The 25,699-nt window shown below is 37.1% G+C and overlaps 3 protein-coding genes across 3 annotated transcripts; all 3 read right to left on the bottom strand.

The window, feature by feature from the left end:
• Positions 1-4,186: 4,186 nt before the first annotated feature.
• LOC146745905 (uncharacterized) lies at positions 4,187-10,865 on the bottom strand. The gene is made up of 5 exons (XM_085499638.1): positions 10,781-10,865; positions 7,831-8,110; positions 6,203-6,394; positions 5,874-6,046; positions 4,187-5,362 (listed from the first exon to the last, which is right to left on the bottom strand). Exons 2-3 carry the CDS (start codon positions 8,095-8,097, stop codon positions 6,215-6,217), a joined length of 447 nt encoding a protein of 148 aa, XP_085355764.1. The 5' UTR covers positions 8,098-8,110; positions 10,781-10,865; the 3' UTR covers positions 4,187-5,362; positions 5,874-6,046; positions 6,203-6,214.
• On the bottom strand, positions 5,107-5,980 carry LOC146745906 (type I iodothyronine deiodinase-like). Its single transcript, XM_085498805.1, has 2 exons — positions 5,874-5,980; positions 5,107-5,362 (listed from the first exon to the last, which is right to left on the bottom strand). The coding sequence occupies exons 1-2, from the start codon at positions 5,978-5,980 to the stop codon at positions 5,107-5,109; spliced, it is 363 nt and encodes a 120-aa protein (XP_085354931.1).
• Positions 10,866-16,241: 5,376 nt separating the features above from the next.
• LOC146745904 (uncharacterized) lies at positions 16,242-19,481 on the bottom strand. Its single transcript, XM_085498804.1, has 3 exons — positions 19,215-19,481; positions 17,025-17,197; positions 16,242-16,515 (listed from the first exon to the last, which is right to left on the bottom strand). Exons 1-3 carry the CDS (start codon positions 19,479-19,481, stop codon positions 16,260-16,262), a joined length of 696 nt encoding a protein of 231 aa, XP_085354930.1. The 3' UTR covers positions 16,242-16,259.
• Between the last annotated feature and the right edge of the window lie 6,218 nt (positions 19,482-25,699).

Raw genomic sequence — 25,699 nt, 5'->3', positions numbered from 1 at the left:
AGTTAGCTGATGTTTTTTGAGCACGAACTTTTGACTTTCTATTGACGTCTTATTTAGATATGCAGATTTTGGTTTCAAGTTATAGATTTTATGTCAAAGATTTCCACTCAGAACAATGCGTACGAATTAATTAAGCAATAAACCACCGCCGGAGGCGGGTATACCACTCGATATTGCACAATTCACAACATATATATGCACGAGCGGCAGCGATATCGAGCGGTATACCCGACTCCGGCGGTGGTTTATTGCTATTATATTATACCAACTTCATTTCTGTAGCATTTTCGACAACCTCGGCCTTTTTATAAAATAAGAAAGAGATGTTTTCGAACGACGTGTAATGAGCATCGGCTGGTCGACAATGTGATCAGATGAAATGGGCCCTGGAACCAGTATTTAATCTCCTATCACACACTCGCGTTCAGTACACAGAAACGCACAGAACAGCAAGTTTAGATATCATCACAATCAAAGGAAGTTTATTTCTACAACGCAAGAAACTAGCAAATAATTAGAAATTGAATAAACTGAACAGACTCAACGCTTAATTTACATATGAATAGGTGTGAATAAATTATCAGCAGAAATTACAGGCAGCGCGCACTGTGCGCCATTTTTAAAAACATGTGCTGTGGACTTATTATCGTTGTCGAATTTTCTATTTTGTGTTTGTTATGCTGACATTAATTGGTTCACTAAAGGTGAAGTTATGGAACAAAGAAGAAGCTGCATGTGTACTTTGATTGTGGGTACTAGAAATGGAAGCGGTGCCAGATTCTGCGGGAGTTGGTTCAGACGCTACTATGTCGGTGTTTTCTGGGGCACGGATGCCGTTGTCGGAAACATCAGATTCGATCGCTACGGACACTTCTCTATCAGAGGATTTGTTTTTATACCAAAAACTGCGAGAAAGGACACTGGACATTCCTTGTCTCTGATTATTTGTGAGTTTGTTGGTGAAAGACCGAAACACTAGCTTCGTTTTTATGTGCCGTGAAATACATAATGTGTCTGTTTCAACTCGAGCCGAATCTAATACAGTGCACGCAGTTGCCCTAACATAATGATGTGTATGAATTGTCAACAAATTTGCTGCTATCTAAGTCTCTTTCATCATAGATCCCAATTTATTTTCACAAATACCTGACTGTGCCAGTGGGTGTTACATTTACAAGGGGCCCTTGGAACAACGCATTTTGCAATTTGGACAAATACATTTTGAAATGCTGCAACGGGACAATTTTCGCCGCCGGTAGCATACATTTCAGCATGTGTTTCGAAATCGTCAAAGTAAATTTCATTAAAATTGGCAAAGCGTTTCTCTCTCCGTCTGGACGATTTCTCCGGTTTCTGCAAGAAAATCTTGCTCTGACAGCTCCCGAACATGATACTCGGCCATGTCTATGTGGCAAACAACGAAAACATGTCGCAAAAAATAGCATGCAAAAATTGTAGGTTGTACAATTGTTTTTATTTAACCACTGCCAAATAAAATAAAATACGCCATACCTGTCTTTAGTGAGGTTTTGTCTTTGTATTATGCAGTCCCGTCTTTATGTCTTTCCGTTATGTAGTTCCATCTTTAAGTTGTACTGTTATTTTTTTAAGTTATGCAGTCCAATCTTTACGCTAAGTATTCCCACCTTATTTTGCCTTCTGGTCAGTTTAACGGTGTACAGATGTGAGCTATGAACAAATCGGGACTCACAACGATGCGAAACCACGGTTAGTTGACCACTAGAGGTACACAAATCGGGAAATCTTATACGATTGCTAATAGTGGTGATCCCTTCAACGGATTAGTTGCGAATCAGACGTACTCTCCGACTCAACTATTTTTTCCTAGAATATTTGTAGTATTACGATTTTGTAATTTACTGATATCGGGATGACAAAACAATTAATGTAAGCTTCGTTGCATATAAAAAAAAATCGCATCGGAGAGACAAATCTCCATATACCCCTCAGTTGCACATAATAATTGTTTATCATCTCCATATTATTTGAATCCCAGGAATCTGATTGGTTCATACCAACATATGGAACTTTTGACATTACGGCTGAGTAACACTAAACATCTCAATATGTTGGTGATTTTACACAATATTTCTTGAATTATTGTTAATAATTGTATTCATTCGAACATTTCTGGTAGTTTCATAAGTCGGCTAATTCTTATGCAGTCCAACATCTATGCCACACAGTCCCGTCTTTGTGTTATGCAGTCACGCCATTGTGTTATGCAGTCCCATCTATTTGTTATGTAGGATTTCTTTACGTTATACTGTACAGTCCTTGCATTTATTTTGTGCATTTCTTGTAGTTCCAGAAGTCAGCTACAACGCATGTGTAACATAAGTGCACATGAAGCCGCATTGAAATTTGCGTTGTCATATCGTATTCTCTCATTATAACCTCAGACTTCTCCGCGCACAGAAATTTGTTTCATCCATGTCTGGTTGCGATATTTCACAGATGGTGAAGAGGCCTCGTTTTCAATTGACCACACAATTCGAAATTATGTTGCCACAGCACCCGGAGCAGGATATAAATTAATGCATCGAATATAACTATATTTCCGAAATAGGGTAACTAAAGGTAAATAGAAGAGATACTAAATTGTTCGAGTTACACCTAATTTAAATAAGATGTTCTGTATTGTACTACAAAACAGCAGTAAGAGCAAAGTGAGAGAACAATATTATAATCAAGTATATGTTAATCAGATTACGATGCCCTGGACATGGTCAAAATTCACCTCTATGTACATGCATACCCTTGCTGCAGGTGTATAATTAGGCCGTCATCTTGGATTGACACCTGAACACCTGACATTAGCCTGGTCGATACCTCTTGATATAATGCCACACATACTATTAACATTTATAGACTGGATGCGACTTTTGTGGCCCGAGGTCATGCGGCTGAAGCGCTCGAGCTTGCAATTCATTGGTATAATTAAAATATTTGGCTTCTATGTTTGCACAGACGTTAGGATAGATCTAAAAACTGCCGAATCTCTGTTTATGTTTGTCATCGTTTTCTCCGAGAATCACCTTCATTATGTAAACAGGTCGAACAACGGTAATATTTTCTGTCCAACAAGGTGTATCTTGCTGAGTTATGTGAATACTTCTAACCGGGAGATAATCATCGAACAACACGATTATTGTTTTCGAAATGTCAGGCAGTCTCCCGTAGCTTGTGGGAACCCACAAAAATCTCAAATGTGACAGACAGTTGGCAAGGTATTATGGAATATAAATACATACGAACCATTGGAAGTATAATCAAATGGCTACTTGTGATTAGAGAACATTGTGAATATTGTCATTGTAAACTTGGGCAGGAGTGATTTTGCAAGGCAGCCTTTTACAAAACGTGTGTTGTTTTTTTGGTATAATAGTACAAATATTGACCCTAGCTTCGCCCTTGGCCCGGTTCAATATTTCTATAGTATGTTTACGTTAACTATGCAGATGTCGCCACACAATGTGTCATTGATGGAACAATGAATGGTAGTTAGGGTAAACTAAACTAATCTTCATAAAATTTGCAAATTGTGACACATGTATTTGGAATGACATGATATCTGCGTTTTAAATATAGTTTAAAATACAGAATGTGCATGTTAACATTAGGTGTATGTCTTTAAACATTTCAGTACCGATTAAACCCTGTGCTAAGGTCTTGCAAACTTTCGAATCCCAAGTAGTGTCGTGAGTGGTGTTCTTCGTATACTGATAAATACTATATTTTCGCTCAGAATTTAATTTCGCTATTTTCCTATTTTTTTTTTACATTGAACCCATCAAATATCAGTAAAAATAAATTCTATACAAAATACCCAAAAAGCTTCTTCAGCGGAAATTGTTTCCAACTAAAAATAAAATATTTTACAGTTTTTTTTCAAATATTTCAGTGGATATATAGAAAATATCACTAGTTACCATATTAAGTTGTAAAATGAAAATGACAAACTTCACTAAAAGTTATTACAGTTTATTTAGTAATTATAATGTGCGTTTATACATTAGCGTTTTTTTCCTTTGAATAAAGTATGTTTCAGTCACTCATATAATCTATGTTTTCGTGATTGAAATCAAATTCAACAAATAATGTATATGTAAGTTAACAATACTGTAGAATACATGATGTATACTTGATACACACTAACACGTGATTAGATACATTACTTTATTTTTCATGCAAATCGTATAACCAGAAAATAATTATTCCAAGGCAAAATTAACATGACTATGTGAGCACAATTGTAAATATTATAATTTGTAAGCTTGCGTTCATTGAAAAAATGATCATGAATCGTAATCAGTGACTTTACTCGTGTCCTCAACAATTGTAAGTCGGAATAATCAATTACGTAATATATAATCGTAATCCCATAAATGATATACAGACTGCGAGGTAAGGATCAGTGGAACATCGGCCAATCTGTTTGTCATCACAACATTTGTCAAACTGGCTTCATCATATCCGTTATCCCCAAAATCTGCATAAAATTACGGTACATTGTTTATGAACATGTTAATTGATTCAAACTGACGTAATAATTTGCTCAATTGGTACTAAATGTGATTGAAATGCAAGTGTAAATATCATTGTCAAAATCATTATTTGCAGTTTTCACATGTGCGATTTATGTCAAACCTAAGAATAATTTGTCAGTGGCGAACAAAACAGTTGTGTTTTCTTGTGATTATTCGTCGTCTAAAATTTAATAAATGTCTCAAAAAATATTTTATTAACAGACAACTACAGATCTAAACATTATCGATGCCATCCAGTTCATGCCAGAAAATGTTTCGTTGTAATGAGGCATGATTGGTGGGAATGTATTGAAAGATCTGAGCGGTAAAACCGTTACCATACTCGACACATTATATTAGGGTCAAATAATGTGATAAACTGTTATTCAACTATTTCATGACAAAAAGCATGGATAGGTGAATTCTATATAGTTGTACGTCAAAGCAGAGGGCAAACATTAGCATATCAACAACCTTCAAATATTTAATAATCAAGCACGTACTTCAATCAATTTTAAATATAATTGCAAAACATCTGCAATTATAATTAAGTATATTAGACATCAGAGAGATTAACTTGAAACCATTTTCTTAATTCTTCGGTTATTAACATTCCAGCAATCACTTGTTGATGGATATGACGTCCAATATAAGCCATTTTATTTTCATAAACCACGTAAGCTCTGTCAGGGGAAGCTGCAAACTTAGAGTCGAATGCGTTATCTATTGTGTCAACGACGATTGGCACTTTACTACGGTCATTTAGATCCATGGTAAATGTATGATATTCGGTGTCTAAATCGATCAGCATTCTAGAAAATAAATATAATCATTTTAAAATTCGATTACAATGATATCTTTTCTGGAACAAAAAAATTAAAAACTCGCCTTTTTATTTACGGTAAAGAGGCAGGACACATTTAAGAAATTAGCAATTTTAAGGATCAAAGTAGTCGCAAGTCAGCCATAGTCTATCAAAAGCCTGAAGTGGCAATGAATATAGACGTGCATATGTGTTGAGTTTAAATATGATCTGTCAAAGCATTTCTGGGAAATGGCACCGAACGTGCATAGACGCACGGACAAAACCAAATGAAAGTGTAATAGTTCCCGATAGTGGAGTTGAAATGGAAACTGAAAACATACACGCATGCGAACACTCAAAAAATGTAGTGTTCTTCCCTGGTCATCACAAATGCTGTCAATATTCAAGATCAAGACAATTAATTAGATCTACGCTTTAAATAAACAACGCGATGTCAACATAACCTGGAAAAGAAACTTTCCATTCCCATATCATAACGGTATCTGAATATCACTCACTTTGCTGCGTCAATTCTTTCCGTCAGTGTTCGATGTTGATGAAGTTTACTGTAATGCGGTCCTCTCTCATCGCCTCCAATTGGATGAGCTTCAACGATATAAACCATCACGAAGTCCACTTTTTCTTTGTATTCTTGAAACAGTTTGTATAAAAGACCAGAATGAACAATGGCCTGTAATAAGATAATGACGTAATAAGATCCAAATCAATTATAATTACAATACTGGACATTATCTGGAGGTTGTTCTGATCGGCCAGTTAGTATGTTTGTTGGTAATTTGTTGTGATATTCGATTTTGATTATACCTAGGCCTGTTACAACACATACCCGTAGTGGAGGTCAGGATAGTGATGACGCTATAATAGCAAGAGGTCTATCCTTGTGTGTATTCAGATCAAGAAGATTTATACTCTTGTTCGCTTCTAAAGACACAAGCCCAACATCGGGAACGGGGTCTCCAATCACTAGATCGCCAATTCGAATGTCCGTGTTCACAACAGGTAAAGTAACGTCTAAAATCTGTACGCGATGTGGAAATAAGAATAAAAAAAATGCAAATGAGTGTTAATAAATTTTATTATTAATTTGCGTGATTAGTAAGCATTAGTGATTTTGCTACGACAGTTGTCACAAGAAATTAAAATCATAAAATAAAAGCCTGCTCATAAAAAATGGCAAAACAATTTTAGCGAGAAAGTCTGCATCTTCGCCAGCCAAGGATTATTTATTCGGACATTGCCTCATCACTACACCTTGGGCAGAAAATATATAGCCAACTTGTATTTAAGTGCGCCCTCTCTGGCAATACCTGAGGCATTTGTAGCTGCATCGCGGACAAAATTGTACAGTCTAAGTTTTCTTCCCAGCCAGAGATTGAGCTGACATGTTAGTATCTGTTACATGAGGGCTAAAAATCCAATTCATGTCATTAGTTTGTTTTTACGCTAATCTAAAGAAACACGGCTACGACGTACACCCACCGAGAAATGCACGGTAATGTGCATGATGCAAACTATATGCTCGATCAGTGTAATGTAAATCTACATTTTCAAAAGTCACACGTTTGAAAACATAGCAACTATATTTCTCTGAGGTAAGAACTGTGAATTGATTAGACTTTGCACAGACCGAACCATGCTCGAGGCGGAGGCTCCGTACCGGTCTCCGTGCTGTACGTCGAAGGAACAGACGCATGAAATCGACACCGGTGCCTGCGTCAAATACGCATTATAACCGATTTAAGTGATAGTCTACATAATCAGTTCGGCCAACTGTAGTTTGTGTTCAGTACTAGACAATATACCAAACACAATCTTGGCAAGTAAGAGCTGTAGAAAGGCCGCCAAAAATTGCATCGGCGATTCTTCTCTACATTATATTTATGATCAGTTGTCACGTGTTACGCCACCCTTGATTGGGCGCATGCTATAGAGGCGCCTCCAATCAGATCTATGGATTTTACCGAGGTAAAATATGCGACTTTGCAGTCCAATCCCGCACGGGTTCGTGGGAAAGTATGGCAACATCGAGCACGCAAAATCGTGCGATTCGGACGATGGAAAGTCTGGTGGTGAAACGGTTAAAGCGCGGTGGTCGTCGCGCAGCTCGTGTTCAAATTTCATGTAAATAAACAATGTATTTTACACGCGTTGTATACGTTTCTATAAGTCAAATCTCAGACTAGTAATACAATTGTAATTGTAATTGTATTACTAGTCTGAGGTCAAATATCGAACAGGGCGCGGCGCGACGACTGCCGCCCTTTAAGGTCGTAAATTACCACAAAGACGGTCATACCAAAAGAAAGTTGGAAATTACAGATCTATATTATTTATCTTACAAAAAACGTATTTGCATTCACTTGGCACATAATCACGACAATGTCTTCTAAAGTTAGCGCGTAGATAAAATGGTCACGAGATTGTATTCTCTGCCGTAGTCATGACAATATTTACCTCTTTGTCGTCTTTATGTCTGTTTCTAACCTGATGAAGAAAAGTGAAGGCCATATCCGGGTCGCAAGAATTGTTATATTCCTTCAAAATACCAAGAACTGTGCTTTGCCGTAATAATTTCGTCCTTTCCAACAAGGCGGTCATATCACCGCGGGTAGGATCTATCAATTCTTGAAGCTTTAGCTTATAATCTTCGCTCTGCAGCACTTTGCAAATGTGTACGCAAACTTTTAGCACTAAGTCCCGGTCATCTAAAAAGTCTTCCATTTCGTGATTATATCTGTGAAATAAATTGAGATTTATTAATCATGCGCTAAGAAGGGAGTTGCTAGAGTGACAGATGCTCACAACTTCTAATGATGGTATCAGGGGGAAATCTCTCTTCTCTCTGGGTTCTCCACACTTGTCAGGGGGGAAACTCGTCTCGTCTCTCTATCTCGTCCCCTTGAGGTACGGGATCGGGAAAATCACTTTAACTTTGCAGTCAAATAAGGCACACACAACGAAATACGTTTCAGCTCTCGTCTTAGTCGATCTTTTGGAGCACTCTATAAGACACAGCGCCCTGGGGAAAAAGTCCCCAAGACTCTCACAAGGCTGAACCAAGACTCGCCCAAGACTGGACTGCGTCAAGGCTCGCCCCAAGACTCTCTCGGACTGACTGCGTCTGTCGTGGAGTATTCGCCAAGACCAACTCAAACTCTCTTTATTCATTTTCAATACTCTAACCAATTACAAATCAGTAAAAAGACTCTAGGGCGTAACCTTCAATCATAAAGCCAATCACACTAAGTACTGAATACGTCATATCTTTTGATTAATCGTTCACTACATTAATAACTATGAATATAAGCTGTCAGAATGGCGACGATTATCTCGTAATTAGTTCCAAATCACTGAGCCAAGTTCCGTCCAAAACTTCAAATAGGCCTACACGATGACAGACATAACACAGCAATTCGCTAATAATCAGTTAATTAAGTCGGTCAACAGATACCCGAAAACAAATTCATGACAATGGCAAGATAATATTTTACAAAATATTTGAAAATATCGGTTTCTGTGCCAAAGCGCGTAGCCTTTGTGTGCAATGAAATATATATGTAATTTCTCTTCAGTGTTCTATAGAAAACATCACTAACAATCAGGTATAGTCAAATAATTCGGATTTCTTACCGGAAACAATTTATTAATGACGAGCGCTCGTCTGTGGCTAGCATGACAAGTTGGCGTAGGTAGCGCCCTGGACTGTTGCGATCCCCACCAACGCCTGACAGAATAGTGTAGTTTTCTCTTAACTCCGACAACTTTTTGTCGGCACTAATCAGATTTCAGAAACTGTTGATTTTGACATCCGTCATTCACGAAGCGTTGCGATTGTTGAGACAACAACTTATCACTTCTGATCGTCTTCCTATCCATTGTTTACCAACTCGTTTGTGTGGGGTTGTCGACAGCACGCGTTAAATTTCCGTGGACATACGTACCAGTTAAATGTTCAACTTAGTCATGAACTCTATCAAACAGGCTATTGTTGAACTTGAGAGCAAATTGAACATCCAGTTGAAGTCTGAACAAAAACTCGGAATTGCGTCACTGTATCGGGGCATGGAAGGTACTAACGGAAGGAGCCACGACGTTAGTACCTTCCATGATCGGGGTGAAGATGCGTTGATTATTCTACCAACTGGCTTTGGGAAATCACTGGTTTATTCGCTGGCGCCAAAAGCATTTGATATTTGTTCAGAAAGTTCAGGATCGATAATTACTACGTTCACGCACAGTCCCTCTATCCCTGTGGTTCACGTTACGGGATCTCGGCACGTGTCGAAATTTGTAATCCGTTGTGTCTGCAGAGGGATAACAGAAGTTGTGTTCTCGTTATTCAGGACCGACTGGGCTCGTGCCGAAATCACGCTCTCATTCGTCGATCTGTTGGCCCAAACATGGAAAATGATACGCATATGATGATAATAATACTGGCTATAGTGAAATTATATTCATTTGTTGCAATGGTGTTTATTACGAGCCATCGTGCACGTGAACGGCAAAGAAGATTCGAAAAACAATTTTTTTTTTTCAAGTCAATGTAAAATGTGCAAGAAAATACAGGTTGCAGCAGCACATAAATAAGCGTCGCTGACGTCGGTTTACATTCATTTCATTCATTACTACAGCATCCGAACATATATTAGTATATCTGAAATTCCTGTCATCGTCATTTCATGCTAGTATCAATCGACATATGTTTTTTCTTAAATTTACCACCGAAGGGGTGATTTCGGCTTGTGTCGAGCGGTCAGGCAGCAAATCTCGGCACATGCCGAGTTTCGGTCCCAAGCGTCTATCGGGACCGAGATCGAGTTCTTTTCGGCACGTGCCGACTCGACTCGTGAACGCCACTAATATTAGTTATTTCCCCTTTAATTATCTCTGATGGTAGACCAAGTTAATCGATGTTTAAATTACGGGATTTCTGCTGCTCTGATAGGATCGGCACAGCACGATCACCACGTCGCCCGGCAAGTAAGAGACGGTGAATGCCAGGTTGTTTTCGCTTTGCCGGAGGCGATTCTGAGGGGATCGCAGCAGTCCAGGGCGCCACCTACGCCAACTTGTCAGGCTAGTCTATGGTGTGAACTGTGATTATAAATCTTGTTGTTTCGGGATTCATAAATGCAAGGTTCTAAAGACCTACAAGGATATGTTTGTCTCGAGAAACAAAATCGACTTCCACTACCCACAGTGTGACAAGAAAGAATGCCAAAGTACAGTGGAGTTTGATAAGTTTGACTTTGTGCGCAAACGCTCAGTGAAGGCCAAACATAACCCCAACATAATATATATGTCAAGGCCGTATTTTGCATGCATGTAACTATTCAAATATTGGTGTCCAAAGAATGACAATCAAACGAACCGTGAATACAGTAAATATTGTGTGTATGCTTACCTGAATGTTATACAGTACAGTGAGTTGATACGGTGAAATGCTGCATCGGCGACGCCTAAATCAGGTTCGACCTCAAAATGGCTGTTTATTTTCTACACGCCCCTACTCACGTGACATAGGGAGTCAGCTGATGTTCGTTGAGCACGAGCTTTTGACTTTCTATTGAAGTCTTATCTAGATATGCAGATTTTCGTTTCAAATTGTTGATTTTATGTCAAAGATTGACACTAAGTGGTAAACCCGAAGTAGGGGGAAATACTAGAGCAACAGACTTTTGTTATACAATATGACTTCCTGAAGTCTTAACCAAAATCGAAATCTGATATGGTATAGAGTGTCTGCATGGTCCTAATAAGTGGATTAATGAGTATGGACATTGCCAAATTTCAGAATTCTTTTTCTATGCCAGTCGCTCGGGGCTTGTTAACGGACATAATACACTGGCTGTAGTGGGTGGTGATCAAAAGTAGTTTGATCCTCCCTTTGCATTTTTCTGCCGAAAAACGTGCAATTGTCCTAATAAATGGGACAAAAAATATGGAGACATGACCGGCGCGATGTTCAAACCCCATACTATGCTGGTCTAGAGAAAGCTATTTTTACAGAAGGCAACACCTAAATTTTCTGCACGTGCCTACTCACATGACATTGGGAGTCAGCTGATGTTTGTTGAGCACGAACTTTTGACTTTCTATTGAAGTCTTATTTAGATATGCAGATTTTGGTTTCAAGTTATAGATTTTATGTCAAAGATTTCCACTCAGAACAATGCGTACGAATTAATTAAGCAATAAACCACCGCCGGAGGCGGGTATACCACTCGATATTGCACAATTCACAACATATATATGCACGAGCGGCAGCGATATCGAGCGGTATACCCGACTCCGGCGGTGGTTTATTGCTATTATATTATACCAACTTCATTTCTGTAGCATTTTCGACAACCTCGGCCTTTTTATAAAATAAGAAAGAGATGTTTTCGAACGACGTGTAATGAGCATCGGCTGGTCGACAATGTGATCAGATGAAATGGGCCCTGGAACCAGTATTTAATCTCCTATCACACACTCGCGTTCAGTACACAGAAACGCACAGAACAGCTAGTTTAGATATCATCACAATCAAAGGAAGTTTATTTCTACAACGCAAGAAACTAGCAAATAATTAGAAATTGAATAAACTGAACAGACTCAACGCTTAATTTACATATGAATAGGTGTGAATAAATTATCAGCAGAAATTACAGGCAGCGCGCACTGTGCGCCATTTTTAAAAACATGTGCTGTGGACTTATTATCGTTGTCGAATTTTCTATTTTGTGTTTGTTATGCTGATATTAATTGGCCCACTAATGGTGCAGTTATGGAACAAAGAAGAAGCTGCATGTGTACTTTGATTGTGGGTACTAGAAATGGAAGCGGTGCCAGATTCTGCGGGAGTTGGTTCAGACGCTACTATGTCGGTGTTTTCTGGGGCACGGATGCCGTTGTCGGAAACATCAGATTCGATCGCTACGGCCACTTCTCTATCAGAGGATTTGTTTTTATACCAAAAACTGCGAGAAAGGACACTGGACATTCCTTGTCTCTGATTATTTGTGAGTTTGTTGGTGAAAGACCGAAACACTAGCTTCGTTTTTATTTGCCGTGAAATACATAATGAGATTAATGTGGCAAAGCGTTTCTCTCTCCGTCTGGACGATTTCTCCGGTTTCTGCAAGAAAATCTTGCTCTGACAGCTCCCGAACATGATACTCGGCCATGTCTATGTTGCAAACAACGAAAACATGTCGCAAAAAATAGCATGCAAAAATTGTAGGTTGTACAATTTTTTTTTATTTAACCACTGCCAAATAAAATAAAATAGCCATACCTGTCTTTAGTGAGGTTTTGTCTTTGTATTATGCAGTCCCGTCTTTATGTCTTTCCGTTATGTAGTTCCATCTTTAAGTTGTACTGTTATTTTTTTAAGTTATGCAGTCCAATCTTTACGCTAAGTATTCCCACCTTATTTTGCCTTCTGGTCAGTTTAACGGTGTACAGATGTGAGCTATGAACCAATCGGGACTCACAACGATGCGAAACCACGGTTAGTTGACCACTAGAGGTACACAAATCGGGAAATCTTATACGATTGCTAATAGTGGTGATCCCTTCAACGGATTAGTTGCGAATCAGACGTACTCTCCGACTCAACTATTTTTTCCTAGAATATTTGTAGTATTACGATTTTGTAATTTACTGATATCGGGATGACAAAACAATTAATGTAAGCTACGGTGCATATAAAAAAAATCGCATCGGAGAGACAAATCTCCATATACCCCTCAGTTGCACATAATAATTGTTTATCATCTCCATATTATTTGAATCCCAGGAATCTGATTGGTTCATACCAACATATGGAACTTTTGACATTACGGCTGAGTAACACTAAACATCTCAATATGTTGGTGATTTTACACAATATTTCTTGAATTATTGTTAAGAATTGTATTCATTCGAACATTTCTGGTAGTTTCATAAGTCGGCTAATTCTTATGCAGTCCAACATCTATGCCACACAGTCCCGTCTTTGCGTTATGCAGTCACGCCATTGTGTTATGCAGTCCCATCTTTTTGTTATGTAGGATTTCTTTACGTTATACTGTACAGTCCTGCATTCATTTTATGCATTTCTGGTAGTTTCCGAAGTCAGCTACAACGCATGTGTAACATAAGTGCACATGAAGCCGCATTGAAATTTGCGTTGTCGTAACGTATTCTTTCATTACAACCTCAGACTCCTCCGCGCATAGAAATTTGTTTCATTCATGTCTGGTTGCGATATTTCACAGATGGTGAAGAGGCCTCGTTTTCAATTGACCACACAATTCGAAATTATGTTGCCACAGCACCCGGAGCAGGATATAAATTAATGCATCGAATATAACTATATTTCCGAAATAGGGTAACTAACGGTAAATAGAAGAGATACTAAATTGTTCGAGTTACACCTAATTTAAATAAGATGTTCTGTATTGTACTACAAAACAGCAGTAAGAGCAAAGTGAGAGAACAATATCATAATCAAGTATATGTTAATCAGATTACGATGCCCCGGACATGGTCAAAATTCACCTCTATGTACATGCATACCCTTGCTGCAGGTGTATAATTAGGCCGCCATCTTGGATTGACACCTGAACACCTGACATTAGCCTGGTCGATTCCTCTTGATAAAATGCCACACATACTATTAACATTTATAGACTGGATGCGACTTTTGTGGCCCGAGGTCATGCGGCTGAAGCGCTCGGGCTTGCAATTCATTGGTATAATTAAAATATTTGGCTTCTATGTTTGCACAGACGTTAGGATAGATCTAAAAACTGCCGAATCTCCGTTTATGTTTGTCGTCGTTTTCTCCGAGAATCACCTACATTATGTAAACAGGTCGAACAACGGTAATATTTTCTGTCCAACAAGGTGTATCTTGCTGAGTTATGTGAATACTTCTAACCGGGAGATAATCATCGAACAACACGATTATTGTTTTCGAAATGTCAGGCAGTCTCCCGTAGCTTGTGGGAACCCACACAAATCTCACATGTGACAGACAGTTGGCAAGGTATTATGGAATATAAATACATACGAACCATTGGAAGTGTAATCAAATGGCTACTTGTGATTAGAGAACATTGTGAATGTTGTCATTGTAAACTTGGACAGGAGTGATTTTGCAAGGCAGCCTTTTACAAAACGTGTGTTGTTTTTTTGGTATAATAGTACAAATATTGACCCTAGCTTCGCCCTTGGCCCGGTTCAATATTTCTATAGTATGTTTACGTTAACTATGCAGATGTCGCCACACAATGTTTCATTTATGGAACAATGAATGGTAGTTAGGGTAAACTAAACTAATCTTCATAAAATTTGCAAATTGTGACTCATGTATTTGGAATGACATGATATCTGCGTTTTATATATAGTTTAAAATACAGAATGTGCATGTTAACATTAGGTGTATGTCTTTAAACATTTCAGTACCGATTAAACCCTGTGCTAAGGTCTTGCAAACTTTCGAATCCCAAGTAGTGTCGTGAGTGGTGTTCTTCGTATACTGATAAATACTATATTTTCGCTCAGAATTTAATTTCGCTATTTTCCTATTTTTTTTACATTGAACCCATCAAATATCAGTAAAAATAAATTCTATACAAAATACCCAAAAAGCTTCTTCAGCGGAAATTATTTCCAACTAAAAATAAAATATTTTACAGTTTTTTTTTCAAATATTTCAGTGGATATATAGAAAATATCACTAGTTACCATATTAAGTTGTAAAATGAAAATGACAAACTTCACTAAAAGTTATTACAGTTTATTTAGTAATTATAATGTGCGTTTATACATTAGCGTTTTTTTTCTTTTGAATAAAGTATGTTTCAGTCACTCATATAATCTATGTTTTCGTGATTGAAATCAAATTCAACAAATAATGTATATTTAAGTTAACAATACTGTAGAATACATGATGTATACTTGATACACACTAACACGTGATTATATACATTACTTTATTTTTCATGCAAATCGTATAACCAGAAAATAATTATTCCAAGGCAAAATTAACATGACTATGTGAGCACAATTGTAAATATTATAATTTGTAAGCTTGCGTTCATTGAAAAAATGATCATGAATCGTAATCAGTGACTTTACTCGTGTCCTCAACAATTATAAGTCGGAATAATCAATTACGTAATATATAATCGTAATCCCATAAATGAAATACACACTGCGAGGTAAGGATCTGTGGAACATCGGCCAATCTGTTTGTCATCACAACATTTGTCAAACTGGCTTCATCATATCCGTTATCCCCAAAATCTGCATAAAATTACGGTACATTGTTTATTAACATGTTAATTGATTCAAACTGACGTAATAATTTGCTCAATTGGTACTGAATGTGATTGAAATGCAAGTGTAAATATCATTGTCAAAATCATTATTTGCAGTTTTCACATGTGCGATTTATGTCAAACCTAAGAATAATTTGTCAGTGGCGAACAAAACAACAGTTGTGTTTTCTTGTGATTATTCGTCGTCTAAAATTTAATAAATGTCTCAAAAAATATTTTATTAACAGACAACTACAGATCTAAACATTATCGATGCCATCCAGTTCATGCCAGAAAATGTTTCGTTGTAATGAGGCATGATTGGTGGGAATGTATTGAAAGATCTGAGCGGTAAAACCGTTACCATACTCGACACATTATATTAGGGTCAAATAATGTGATAAACTGTTATTCAACTATTTCATGACAAAAAGCATGGATAGGTGAATTCTATATATTTGTACGTCAAAGCAGAGGGCAAACATTAGCATATCAACAACCTTCAAATATTTAATAATCAAGCACGTACTTCAATCAATTTTAAATATAATTGCAAAACATCTGCAATTATAATTTTTTTTCTTAAGTATATTAGACATCAGAGAGATTAACTTGAAACCATTTTCTTAATTCTTCGGTCATTAACATTCCAGCAATCACTTGTTGATGGATGTGACGTCCAATATAAGCCATTTTATTCTCATAAACCACGTAAGCTCTGTCAGGGGAAGCTGCAAACTTAGAGTCGAATGCGTTATCTATTGTGTCAACGACGATTGGCACTTTACTACGGTCATTTGGATCCATGGTAAATGTATGATATTCGGTGTCTAAATCGATCAGCATTCTAGAAAATAAATATAATCATTTTAAAATTCGATTACAATGATATCTTTCTAGAACAAAAAAATTAAAAACTCGCCTTTTTATTTACGGTAAAGAGGCAGGACACATTTAAAAAATTAGCAATTTTAAGGATCAAAGTAGTCGCAAGTCAGCCATAGTCTATCAAAAGCCTGAAGTGGCAATGAATATAGAAGTGCATATGTGTTGAGTTTGAATATGATCTGTCAAAGCATTTCTGGGAAATGGCACCGAACGTGTATAGACGTACGGACAAAACCAAATGAAAGTGTAATAGTTCCCGATTGTGGACTTGAAATGGATACTGAAAACATACACGCATGCGAGCAGTCAAAAAATGTAGTGTTTTTCACTGGTCATCACAAATGCTGTCAATATTCAAGATCAAGGCAATTAATTAGATTTACGCTTTAAACAAACAACGCGATGTCAACATAACCTGGAAAAAAACTGTCCATTCCTATATCATAACGGTAACTGAATATCACTCACTTTGCTGCGTCAATTCTTTCTGTCAGTGTTCGATGTTGATGAAGTTTACTGTAATGCGGTCCTCTCTGATCGCCTCCAATTGGATGAGCTTCAACGATATAAACCATCACGAAGTCCACTTTTTCTTTGTATTCTTGAAACAGTTTGTATAAAAGACCAGAATGAACAATGGCCTGTAATAAGATAGTGAAGTAATAAGATCCAAATCAATTATAATTACAATACTGTACATTTTCTGAAGGTTGTTCTGATCGGCCAGTCAGTATGTTTGTTGGTAATTTGTTGTGATATTCGATTTTGATTATACCTAGGCCTGTTACAACACATACCCGTAGTGGAGGTCAGGATAGTGATGACGCGATAATAGCAAGAGGTCTACCTTTGTGTGTATTCAGATCAAGAAGACTTATACGCTTGTTCGCTTCTAAAGACACAAGCTCAACATCGGGAACGGGGTCTCCAATCACTAGATCGCCAATTCGAATGTCCGTGTTCACAACATGTATAGTAACGTCTAAAATCTGTACGCGATGTGGAAATAAAAATGAAAACAAAATACAAATGAGTGTGAATAAATGTTATTATTAATTTGCGTGATTAGTAAGCATTAGTAATTTTGCTACGCCAGTTGTCACTAGAAATTGAAATGTTAAAATAAAAGCCTGCTCATAATTGTTGAGAAACTTGTTTAACAATGTTCACTGGTCTATTATGTAAAAGCATGAAGCTATGTCACCATGAAATATTATTTTTGTGTTAAATGGCGTTTTTTTTTTAAGAAACCTGTCCAAATATTTTTCAACAATTGTACAATTAGAGAGATGGCATAATATCTCTACCATGTCTCTGTTTCCTCTTTTAACTTTCTTGCAGTAGACTAAGACAAAAATAGCGAACTGTTTAATTAAAAACTGAAAATCAACTTAAATTTTGTCTGGAGCCTCCAAAAATTATTGTTCATTTGCAGAAACAATCAATAATATAAGAAAAAAAAAGTGAGACAGCGAGAAAGTCTGCATCTTCGCCAGCCAAGCATCATTTATTCGGACATTGCCTCACCACTACACCTTGGCAGAAAATATATAGCCAACTTGTATTTAAGTGCTCCCTCACTGGCTATACCTGAGACATTAATAGCTACATTACGGACACAATTTTACGGTAAAAGTTTTCTTCCCAGCCCGATATTGAGCTGACATGTTAGTATCTGTTACATGAGGGCTAAAAATCCAATTTATGTAATTAATTTGTTTCCCCATTTTACGCTAAACTAAAGAAACACGGCTACGACATACGGCCACCGTGAAATGCACGGTAATATTCGTGTGCATGATGCAAACTATATGCTCGATCATTATAATGTAAATCTAGATTTTCAACCGTCACACGTTTGAAAACATAGCAACTATATGTCTCTGAGGTAAAAACTGTCAATTGATTAGACTTTGCACAGGCCGAACCATGCTCGAGGCAGAGGTTCCGTGCCGGTCTCCGTGCTGTGCGTTGAAGGAACAGAAGTATGAAATCGACTTCAGTGCCTGCGTCAAATACGCATTGTAACCGGATCAAGTGAAATTCTACATAATCAATTCGACCAACTGTAGTTTGTGTTCAGAACTAGACAAGTAAGTAAGAGCTGTGGAAAGGCCGCCAAAACTTGCATCGTCGATTCTTCGCCATCGGCAACGCAGCGCTACATTATATGTATGACCAGTAGTCACGTGTTACGCCACCTTTGATTGGGCGCATGCTATAGAGGCGCCTCCAATCAGATCTATAGATTTTACCGAGGTAAAATACGCGACTTTGCTGTCCAATCCCGCACGGGTTCGTGGGAAAGTATGTTAACATCGAGCACGCGAAAACCGTGCGATTCGGACGATGGAAAGTCTGGTGGTGAAAAGGATAAAGCGCGGTGGTCGTAAATAAACAATGTATTTTACACGCGTTGTATACGTCGCTGTAAGTCCCATATCGAACATGACGCGACACGACGACTGCCGCCCCTTAAGGTCGTAAATTACTACAAAGACGGTCATACCAAAAGAAATTACAGATCTATATTATTGATTTTAAAAAAACGTATTTGCATTCACTTGGCACATATTCACGACAATGTCTTCTAAAGTTAGCGCGTACATAAAATGGTCATGAGATTGTATTCTCTGCCGTAGTCATGGCAATATTTACCTCTTTGTCGTCTTTATATCTGTTTCTAACCTGATGAAGAAAAGTGAAGGCCATGTCCGGGTCGCAAGAATTGTTATATTCCTTCAAGATACCAAGAACAGTGCTTTGCCGTAATAATTTCGTCGTTTCCAACAAGGCGGTCATTTCACCGCGGGTAGGATCTATCAATTCTTGAAGCTTTAAGTTATAATCTTCGCTCTGCAGCACTTTGCATATGTGTCTGCAGACTTTTAGCACAAAGTCCCGGTCATCTAAAAAGTCTACCATTTCGTGCTTGTATCTGTGAAATAAATTGAGATGTATTAATCATGCACTAAGAAGGGCGTTGCTAGAGTGACAGATGCTCACAACTTCTAATGATGGCAAGATAATATTTTACAAAATATTTGAAAATATCGGTTTCTGTGCCAAAGCGCGTAGCCTTTGATGAAATATATATGTAATTTCTCTTCAGTGTTCTATATAAAACGTCGCTAAAAATCAGGCATAGTCAAATAATTCGGATTTCTTGCCGGAAACAAGTTATTAACAGCGAGCGCTCGTCTGTGACGTGAACTGATTATAAAACTTGTCGTTTCTGCATTCATAAATGCAAGGTTCTAAAGACTTACAAGGATGTGTTTGTCTCGAGAAATACCATGGACTTCCACTACCCACAGTGTAACAAAACAGAATGCCAAAGTAAATGCGCAAACGCTTTATGAAGACCAAACATAACCCTAACAATGCCGTATTTTGCATGCATGTAACTATTCAAATATTGGTGTCCAAAGAATGACAATCAAACGGACCGTGAATACAGTAAATATTGTGTGTATGCTTACCTGAATGTTATACAGTACAGTGAGTTGATACGGTGAAATGCTGCATCGGCGACGCCTAAATCAGGTTCGACCTCAAAATAGCCGTTTATTTTCTACACGCCCCTACTCACGTGACATAGGGAGTCAGCTGATGTTTGTTGAGCACGAGCTTTTGACTTTCTATTGAAGTCTTATCTAGATATGCAGATTTTAGTTTCAAATTGTTGATTTTATGTCAAAGATTTCCACTAAGTAGTAAATCCAAAAAAGGGGGAGATACTGGAGCAACAGCCTTTTGTTATACAAAATGACTCCCTGTTTTAATCAAGATCGGCTTGTTAACGAACATAATACCCTGGCTGTAGTGGGGTGGTGATCAAAATTGGTTTGGTTCTCATTTCGCATTTTTTGCCGAATAACGTGCAATTTTCCTAATAGCTGGGACAAAAAATATGGAGACATGACCGGCGCGATGTTTAAACCCAATACTATGCTGGTCCAGAGAAAGCTATTTGTATAGAAGGCAACACCTAAATCAAGTTCAACCTCAAAATGGCCGTTTATTTTCTGCACGTGCCTACTCACATGATATTGGGAGTCAGCTGATGTTTGTTGAGCACGAACTTTTGACTTTCTATTGAAGTCTTATCAAGATACACATATTTTGGTTTCAAGTTATAGATTTCATGTCAAAGATTTCCACTCTGAACAATGCGTACGAGTTAATCATTAATATATGTGCAACTGACTAGAAATGCGCGTTCATTTCACATTTACACTGTGTATATAGAACGCCATAACTGTCTTTAGTGAGGTGTTGTCTTTATATTATGCAGTCCCGTGTTCATGTCTTTCCGTTATGAAGTTCCATATTTAAGTTGTACTGTTATTTTTTTAAGTTATGCAGTCCAAACTTTACGCTAAGTATTCCCATCTTATTTTGCCTTATGGTCAGTTTAACTGGCCGGTGTACAGAAATATACTCTGTCTCTACTTTTACCATTTTGCGAATGGGGTTGCACCGCGGCGTTAGGGTTCAGTATGTACACCCACGGTTACAAAAAAAGACGGTTAGGAAACGCCATTGTTAAAAGGAGTGAATCTGCCTAATCCCTCAAGGATGCGTGTCGCGCTGTGTACGCCCTCTATTGCTTGAGATTTCAAGGTCCACCATTTTGTTTCATTTTTGTGTCGATCACTTGATGTTCCGCGAATTTGAAATTTTAAGCTCGTTTTCTATAGAATATCCACGTTTAGTAAACAAGCTCTACGAAGAACCACACGTAAAATTTCGGATGAGTACTCTTTGTGACTGTGAAATCATTCAGAATCGAGAATCGTCATTTATCGTTTTCACTGTTGTCATGAGAGTAAGCTTGGGTCCCGGTAGAAAAGTGACAACAATTCTAACCTCTAAGTCACTATTTTAAATTACATTATTGTTGAAAATGTATTCAACATTTTCCGCCAGTTTCAAAAAATGCCTGTTTAATTGTTCTTGTCTGTCCTTGTTTCAGTTTTTTTTTTTGGAAAATTTTTCATGTTGCAATATTCAGCGTGCCGTTAAATGTGGTTTTAGTCAACGCTACAATTTTTGAACACATTGAACTGTCGGTACAACTTTCTAGCAGTCTCTTCGCCAAATCAATTTTTCGAACCCTTTTTAACCGTTCTTAATTTCATTGGAACTGCCTGTTGTTGCATATTTGGTCTCCTTACATGCATTTTGTAGAGCATGGGCGGGTCATTTCAGTTATCTTATCGCATATTTTGTTTATTTCCAACAAAATGTACGTGGTATCATGGCTCCTCATTAAAACTTTCGCCTGGCTGAAATATAAACACTTGTATGGTTTCTTTGACGTCTTTTTTTCTGATCATGTTTTGTTGGTTTTTTTATTTCAGTTTTCTGCCGATCTTGTTATTTAGAAACGAAAATGCCATACACGACAGGCAAATTTGTTTTGAGTTTAAACCGAGCGACAGGTTTTGTCAGGATTCACTGTAACAACTTACACTTTAGTATTACTGAAAGTATCGACAGAGAGTGATTTCCTGTCTACATTTTATGTTCATGATTTATCACAGATTAGTACGTCTTTTGTTTCAAATGTTTACCCGCGACACGCATCCATTGAAAAGAACATGATTCGTTTCCTAACCGTCTTTTTTAGTAACCGTGGTACACCTAAGCTGCCGTGTATACAGATAGACGGGGGCTCTGAACCAATCTAGACTCAAAACGACGCGAAACCACGGTCAGTTGGCCGGATTAGTTGCGAATCAGATGTACTCTCCGACTCGACCTTTTTGTCTTAGAATATTTGTAGTATTACGATTTTGTAATCTACCGATATCGGGATGACAAAACAATTAATGTAAGCTTCAGTGTATATGAAAATTTGAATTTGTCTCATCGGAGAGACAAATCTCCATATACCCCTCAGTTGCACTTAATAGTTGTTTATCATCTCTATACTATTTGAATCCCAGGAATCTGATTGGTTCATGCCAACATATGGAACTTTTGACATTGTGGCTAGGTAACACCAAACATCTCAATATGTAGGTGATTTTACACATTATTTCTTGAATTATAGTTTAGAATTGTATTCATTCGAACATTTTTAGTAGTTTCAAAAGCCACCTAGATCTCATGGAGTCCCACATCTATGTAGTCACGCCATTATGGTATGCAGTCCCAGCTGTTTGTTATGCAGGTTTTTTCTCATGTTATACTGTACAGTCCTGCATTTATTTTATGCATTTCTGGTAGTTTCCGAAGTCAGCTACAACGCATGTGTAACATAAGTGCACATGAAGCCGCATTGGAATTTGCAGTGTCGTATCGTATTCTTTCATTACAACCTCAGACTTCTCCGCGCATAGAAATTTGTTTCATCCATGTCAAGTTGCAATTTTTCACGGATGGTGAAGAGGCCTCGTTTTCAATTGACCACATTATTAGCAATCATGTTACCATAGCACCCGAAACCGAATATAAATTAATATCTCAAATATAACTATATTTCTGAAATAGGGTAACTAACAGTAATTAGGAGAGATGCTAAATTGTTCGAGTTACATCTAATTTAAATAAGATGTTCTGTACTGTACTATAAAACAGCAATAAAAGTAAAGTTAGAGAACAATATTATAATCAAGTATATGTTAATCAGATTACGATGAGCCAGACCAGGTCATACTTCACCTCTAAGTACATGCATACCCTTGCTGCAGGTGTATAGTTAGGCCGCCATCTTGAATAATAGAATATCCCTCTATGGCTATATGCCACGTATACTATTAACATTTATAAACTTTATACGGATTTTGCGGCCCAAGATCATGCGGCGGTCACGCTCATGCTTGCAATTCATATAATATTATAATATTTGGCTTCTATGTTTGCACAGTTCTTGAGATAGATCTAAAAACTGCCAAATCGTCGTTTATGTTTGTCGTCATTTACTCCGAGAATCGCCTTCGTTTTGTAAACAGGTCGAACAACTGTAATATTTTCTGCTCAACAAGGTGTATCTTGCCGTGTTACGTTATTTGTGAATACTTGTAACCGGGAGATAATCATCGAACTACTCGATTATATTGCACCCAGGACAGTGCGATGCGTTGTGTGTGCGCGCGTGCCATGTGTACTCATCACAGCTCTGAAATGTCAGGCATTCTTCTGTAACAAAAATCTTAAATGTGACAGACATTTTGGAAGGTATTATGGGATATAAATACATACGAGCCATACGATGTGTAATCAAATGGCTACTTGTGATTAGAGAGCACAGTGGATATTGTCATTGTAAACTTGGGCAGGAGTGATTTTGCAATGCAGCCTTTTATTCGGTATACTTGACTATAACGTCGACCTTTGCCCGTTTCAATAATTCTATAGTATGTTGTTGTTAACTTTGCAGAAGTCACCACACATTGTATCAACCAATAGTCGTTAAGATAAACTATCTTGACCTTCATCAAATTTGCAAATTGTGACGTATGTATTTGGAATGACATGGTATCTGGTATTTGGCATGACATGGTATTTGTATTGTTTTGATTCATTATAGACATCTGGGTTTTTATATATAGTTCATAAAACAGAATCAGTGCATGATCAAATACTGCATTATGTCTCTTAGGTCTTGCAAACTCTGGAATCCCAATTGGAGAGTGAAGTTCTTCGTACACAGCAAAACACTTTATTTTCGCTCAGAATCTAATTTCGCTATTTTTCTATTTTCTTACATTGAACTCATCAAAAATCAGTAAAAATAAATTCCATACAAAATACACAAAAAACCTCTGCAGCGGAAATTAATTCCAACTAGAATAAAGTATTTTACAGTATTTTTTCCAATATTCCAGTGGATATATAGGGAATATCTCATGAGTTACCATATTAAGTTGTCAAACGAACATAACAAACTTCACAAAAAGTTAATACAGTTTATTTGGTAATTATAATGTACGTTTATACATTAGTGTTATTTTCATTTGAATAAAGTATGTTTTAGTCAGTCATATAATCGATGTTTTCGTGATTCAAATCAAATTCAACAAATAATGTATACTCAGTATTTAAGTAAATGATACTGTAGAATACATGATGTATACTTGATATACACTACAACATGGTTGGGTACATTACTTTATTTTTCATGCAAACAGTATAATCAGAAAATAATTATTCCAAGGCAAAATTTACATGACTATGTGAGCGCAATTGTAAATATTATAATTTGTAAGTTTGCGTTCATTGTAAAAATGATCATGAATCGTAATCAGTGACTTTACTCGTGTCCTCAACAATTATAATTCGAAATAATCAATTACGTGATATATAATCGTAATCCCATAAATGATATACAGACTGCGAGGTTAGGATCAGTGGAACATCGGCCAATCTGTTTGTCATCACAACATTTGCCAAACTGGCTTCATAATATCCGTTATCCCCAAAATCTGCATAACATTAACTTACATTGTTTATGAACATGTTAATTGATTCAATCTGACGTAATAATTTGCTCAATCGGTACTGAATGTGATTGAAATGCAAGTGTAAATATCATTGTCAAAATCATTATTTGCAGTTTTCACATGTGCAATTTATGTCAAACCTAAGAATAATTTGTCAGTGTCAATCAAAACAACAGTTGTGTTTTCTAGTGATTATTCGTTGTCTAAAATTTAATAAATGTCTCAAAAAATATTTCATTAACAGACAACTACAGATCAAAATATTATCGATGCCATCTAGTTTATGCCAGAAAAGATGTTGGTTGACATATAGCGTGATTTGTAGGAATGTATTGAAAGATCTGAGCGGTAAAACCGTTACCATACTGTACACGTTATAATAGGGTCATATAATGTGATAAACTGTTATTCAACTATTTAATGACGAAAAGCTTGGACAGGTGAATTCTATATATTTGTTGTCATTTAATTTACTTATTTACGATTTTTGATATTTCATAGTGCATTGGTGTGTAGTCGTCTCTCGTTTTGAGTATCTCAGCAACAACTTGAATGGCTTCAAATACTCAAAAGTACGTCAAAGCAGAGGGCAAAATTTAGCGTATCAACTACCTTCAAATATTCAATAATCAAGCACATACTTCAATCAATTTTAAATATAATTGCAAAACATCTGCAATTATAAATGCA

The sequence above is a fragment of the Saccoglossus kowalevskii genome, chromosome 5, assembly GCF_978046115.1.
Source record: "Saccoglossus kowalevskii chromosome 5, keSacKowa6.1, whole genome shotgun sequence".
In the NCBI taxonomy this organism is placed as follows: domain Eukaryota; kingdom Metazoa; phylum Hemichordata; class Enteropneusta; family Harrimaniidae; genus Saccoglossus; species Saccoglossus kowalevskii.
The sequence above is the reverse complement of the archived record's forward strand: the minus strand, read 5'-3'. Positions and strand labels throughout refer to the sequence as shown.

What these genes read in the sequence shown, in the direction of transcription:
- LOC146745906 (XM_085498805.1), bottom strand. Translation starts at nt 5,980, where the DNA reads ATGGTTTATATCGTTGAAGCTCATCCAATTGGAGGCGATGAGAGAGGA. An exon ending in GAAAGAATTGACGCAGCAAA is followed by an intron (nt 5,363 to 5,873) that starts GTGAGTGATATT and finishes TTTATTTTCTAG; the next exon opens with AATGCTGATCGATTTAGACA.
- LOC146745905 (XM_085499638.1), bottom strand. Translation starts at nt 8,097, where the DNA reads ATGGAAGACTTTTTAGATGACCGGGACTTAGTGCTAAAAGTTTGCGTA. An exon ending in GACATAAAGACGACAAAGAG is followed by an intron (nt 6,395 to 7,830) that starts GTAAATATTGTC and finishes CATCGCGTACAG; the next exon opens with ATTTTAGACGTTACTTTACC.
- LOC146745904 (XM_085498804.1), bottom strand. Translation starts at nt 19,481, where the DNA reads ATGGTAGACTTTTTAGATGACCGGGACTTTGTGCTAAAAGTCTGCAGA. An exon ending in GATATAAAGACGACAAAGAG is followed by an intron (nt 17,198 to 19,214) that starts GTAAATATTGCC and finishes ATCTTATTACAG; the next exon opens with GCCATTGTTCATTCTGGTCT. An exon ending in GAAAGAATTGACGCAGCAAA is followed by an intron (nt 16,516 to 17,024) that starts GTGAGTGATATT and finishes TTTATTTTCTAG; the next exon opens with AATGCTGATCGATTTAGACA.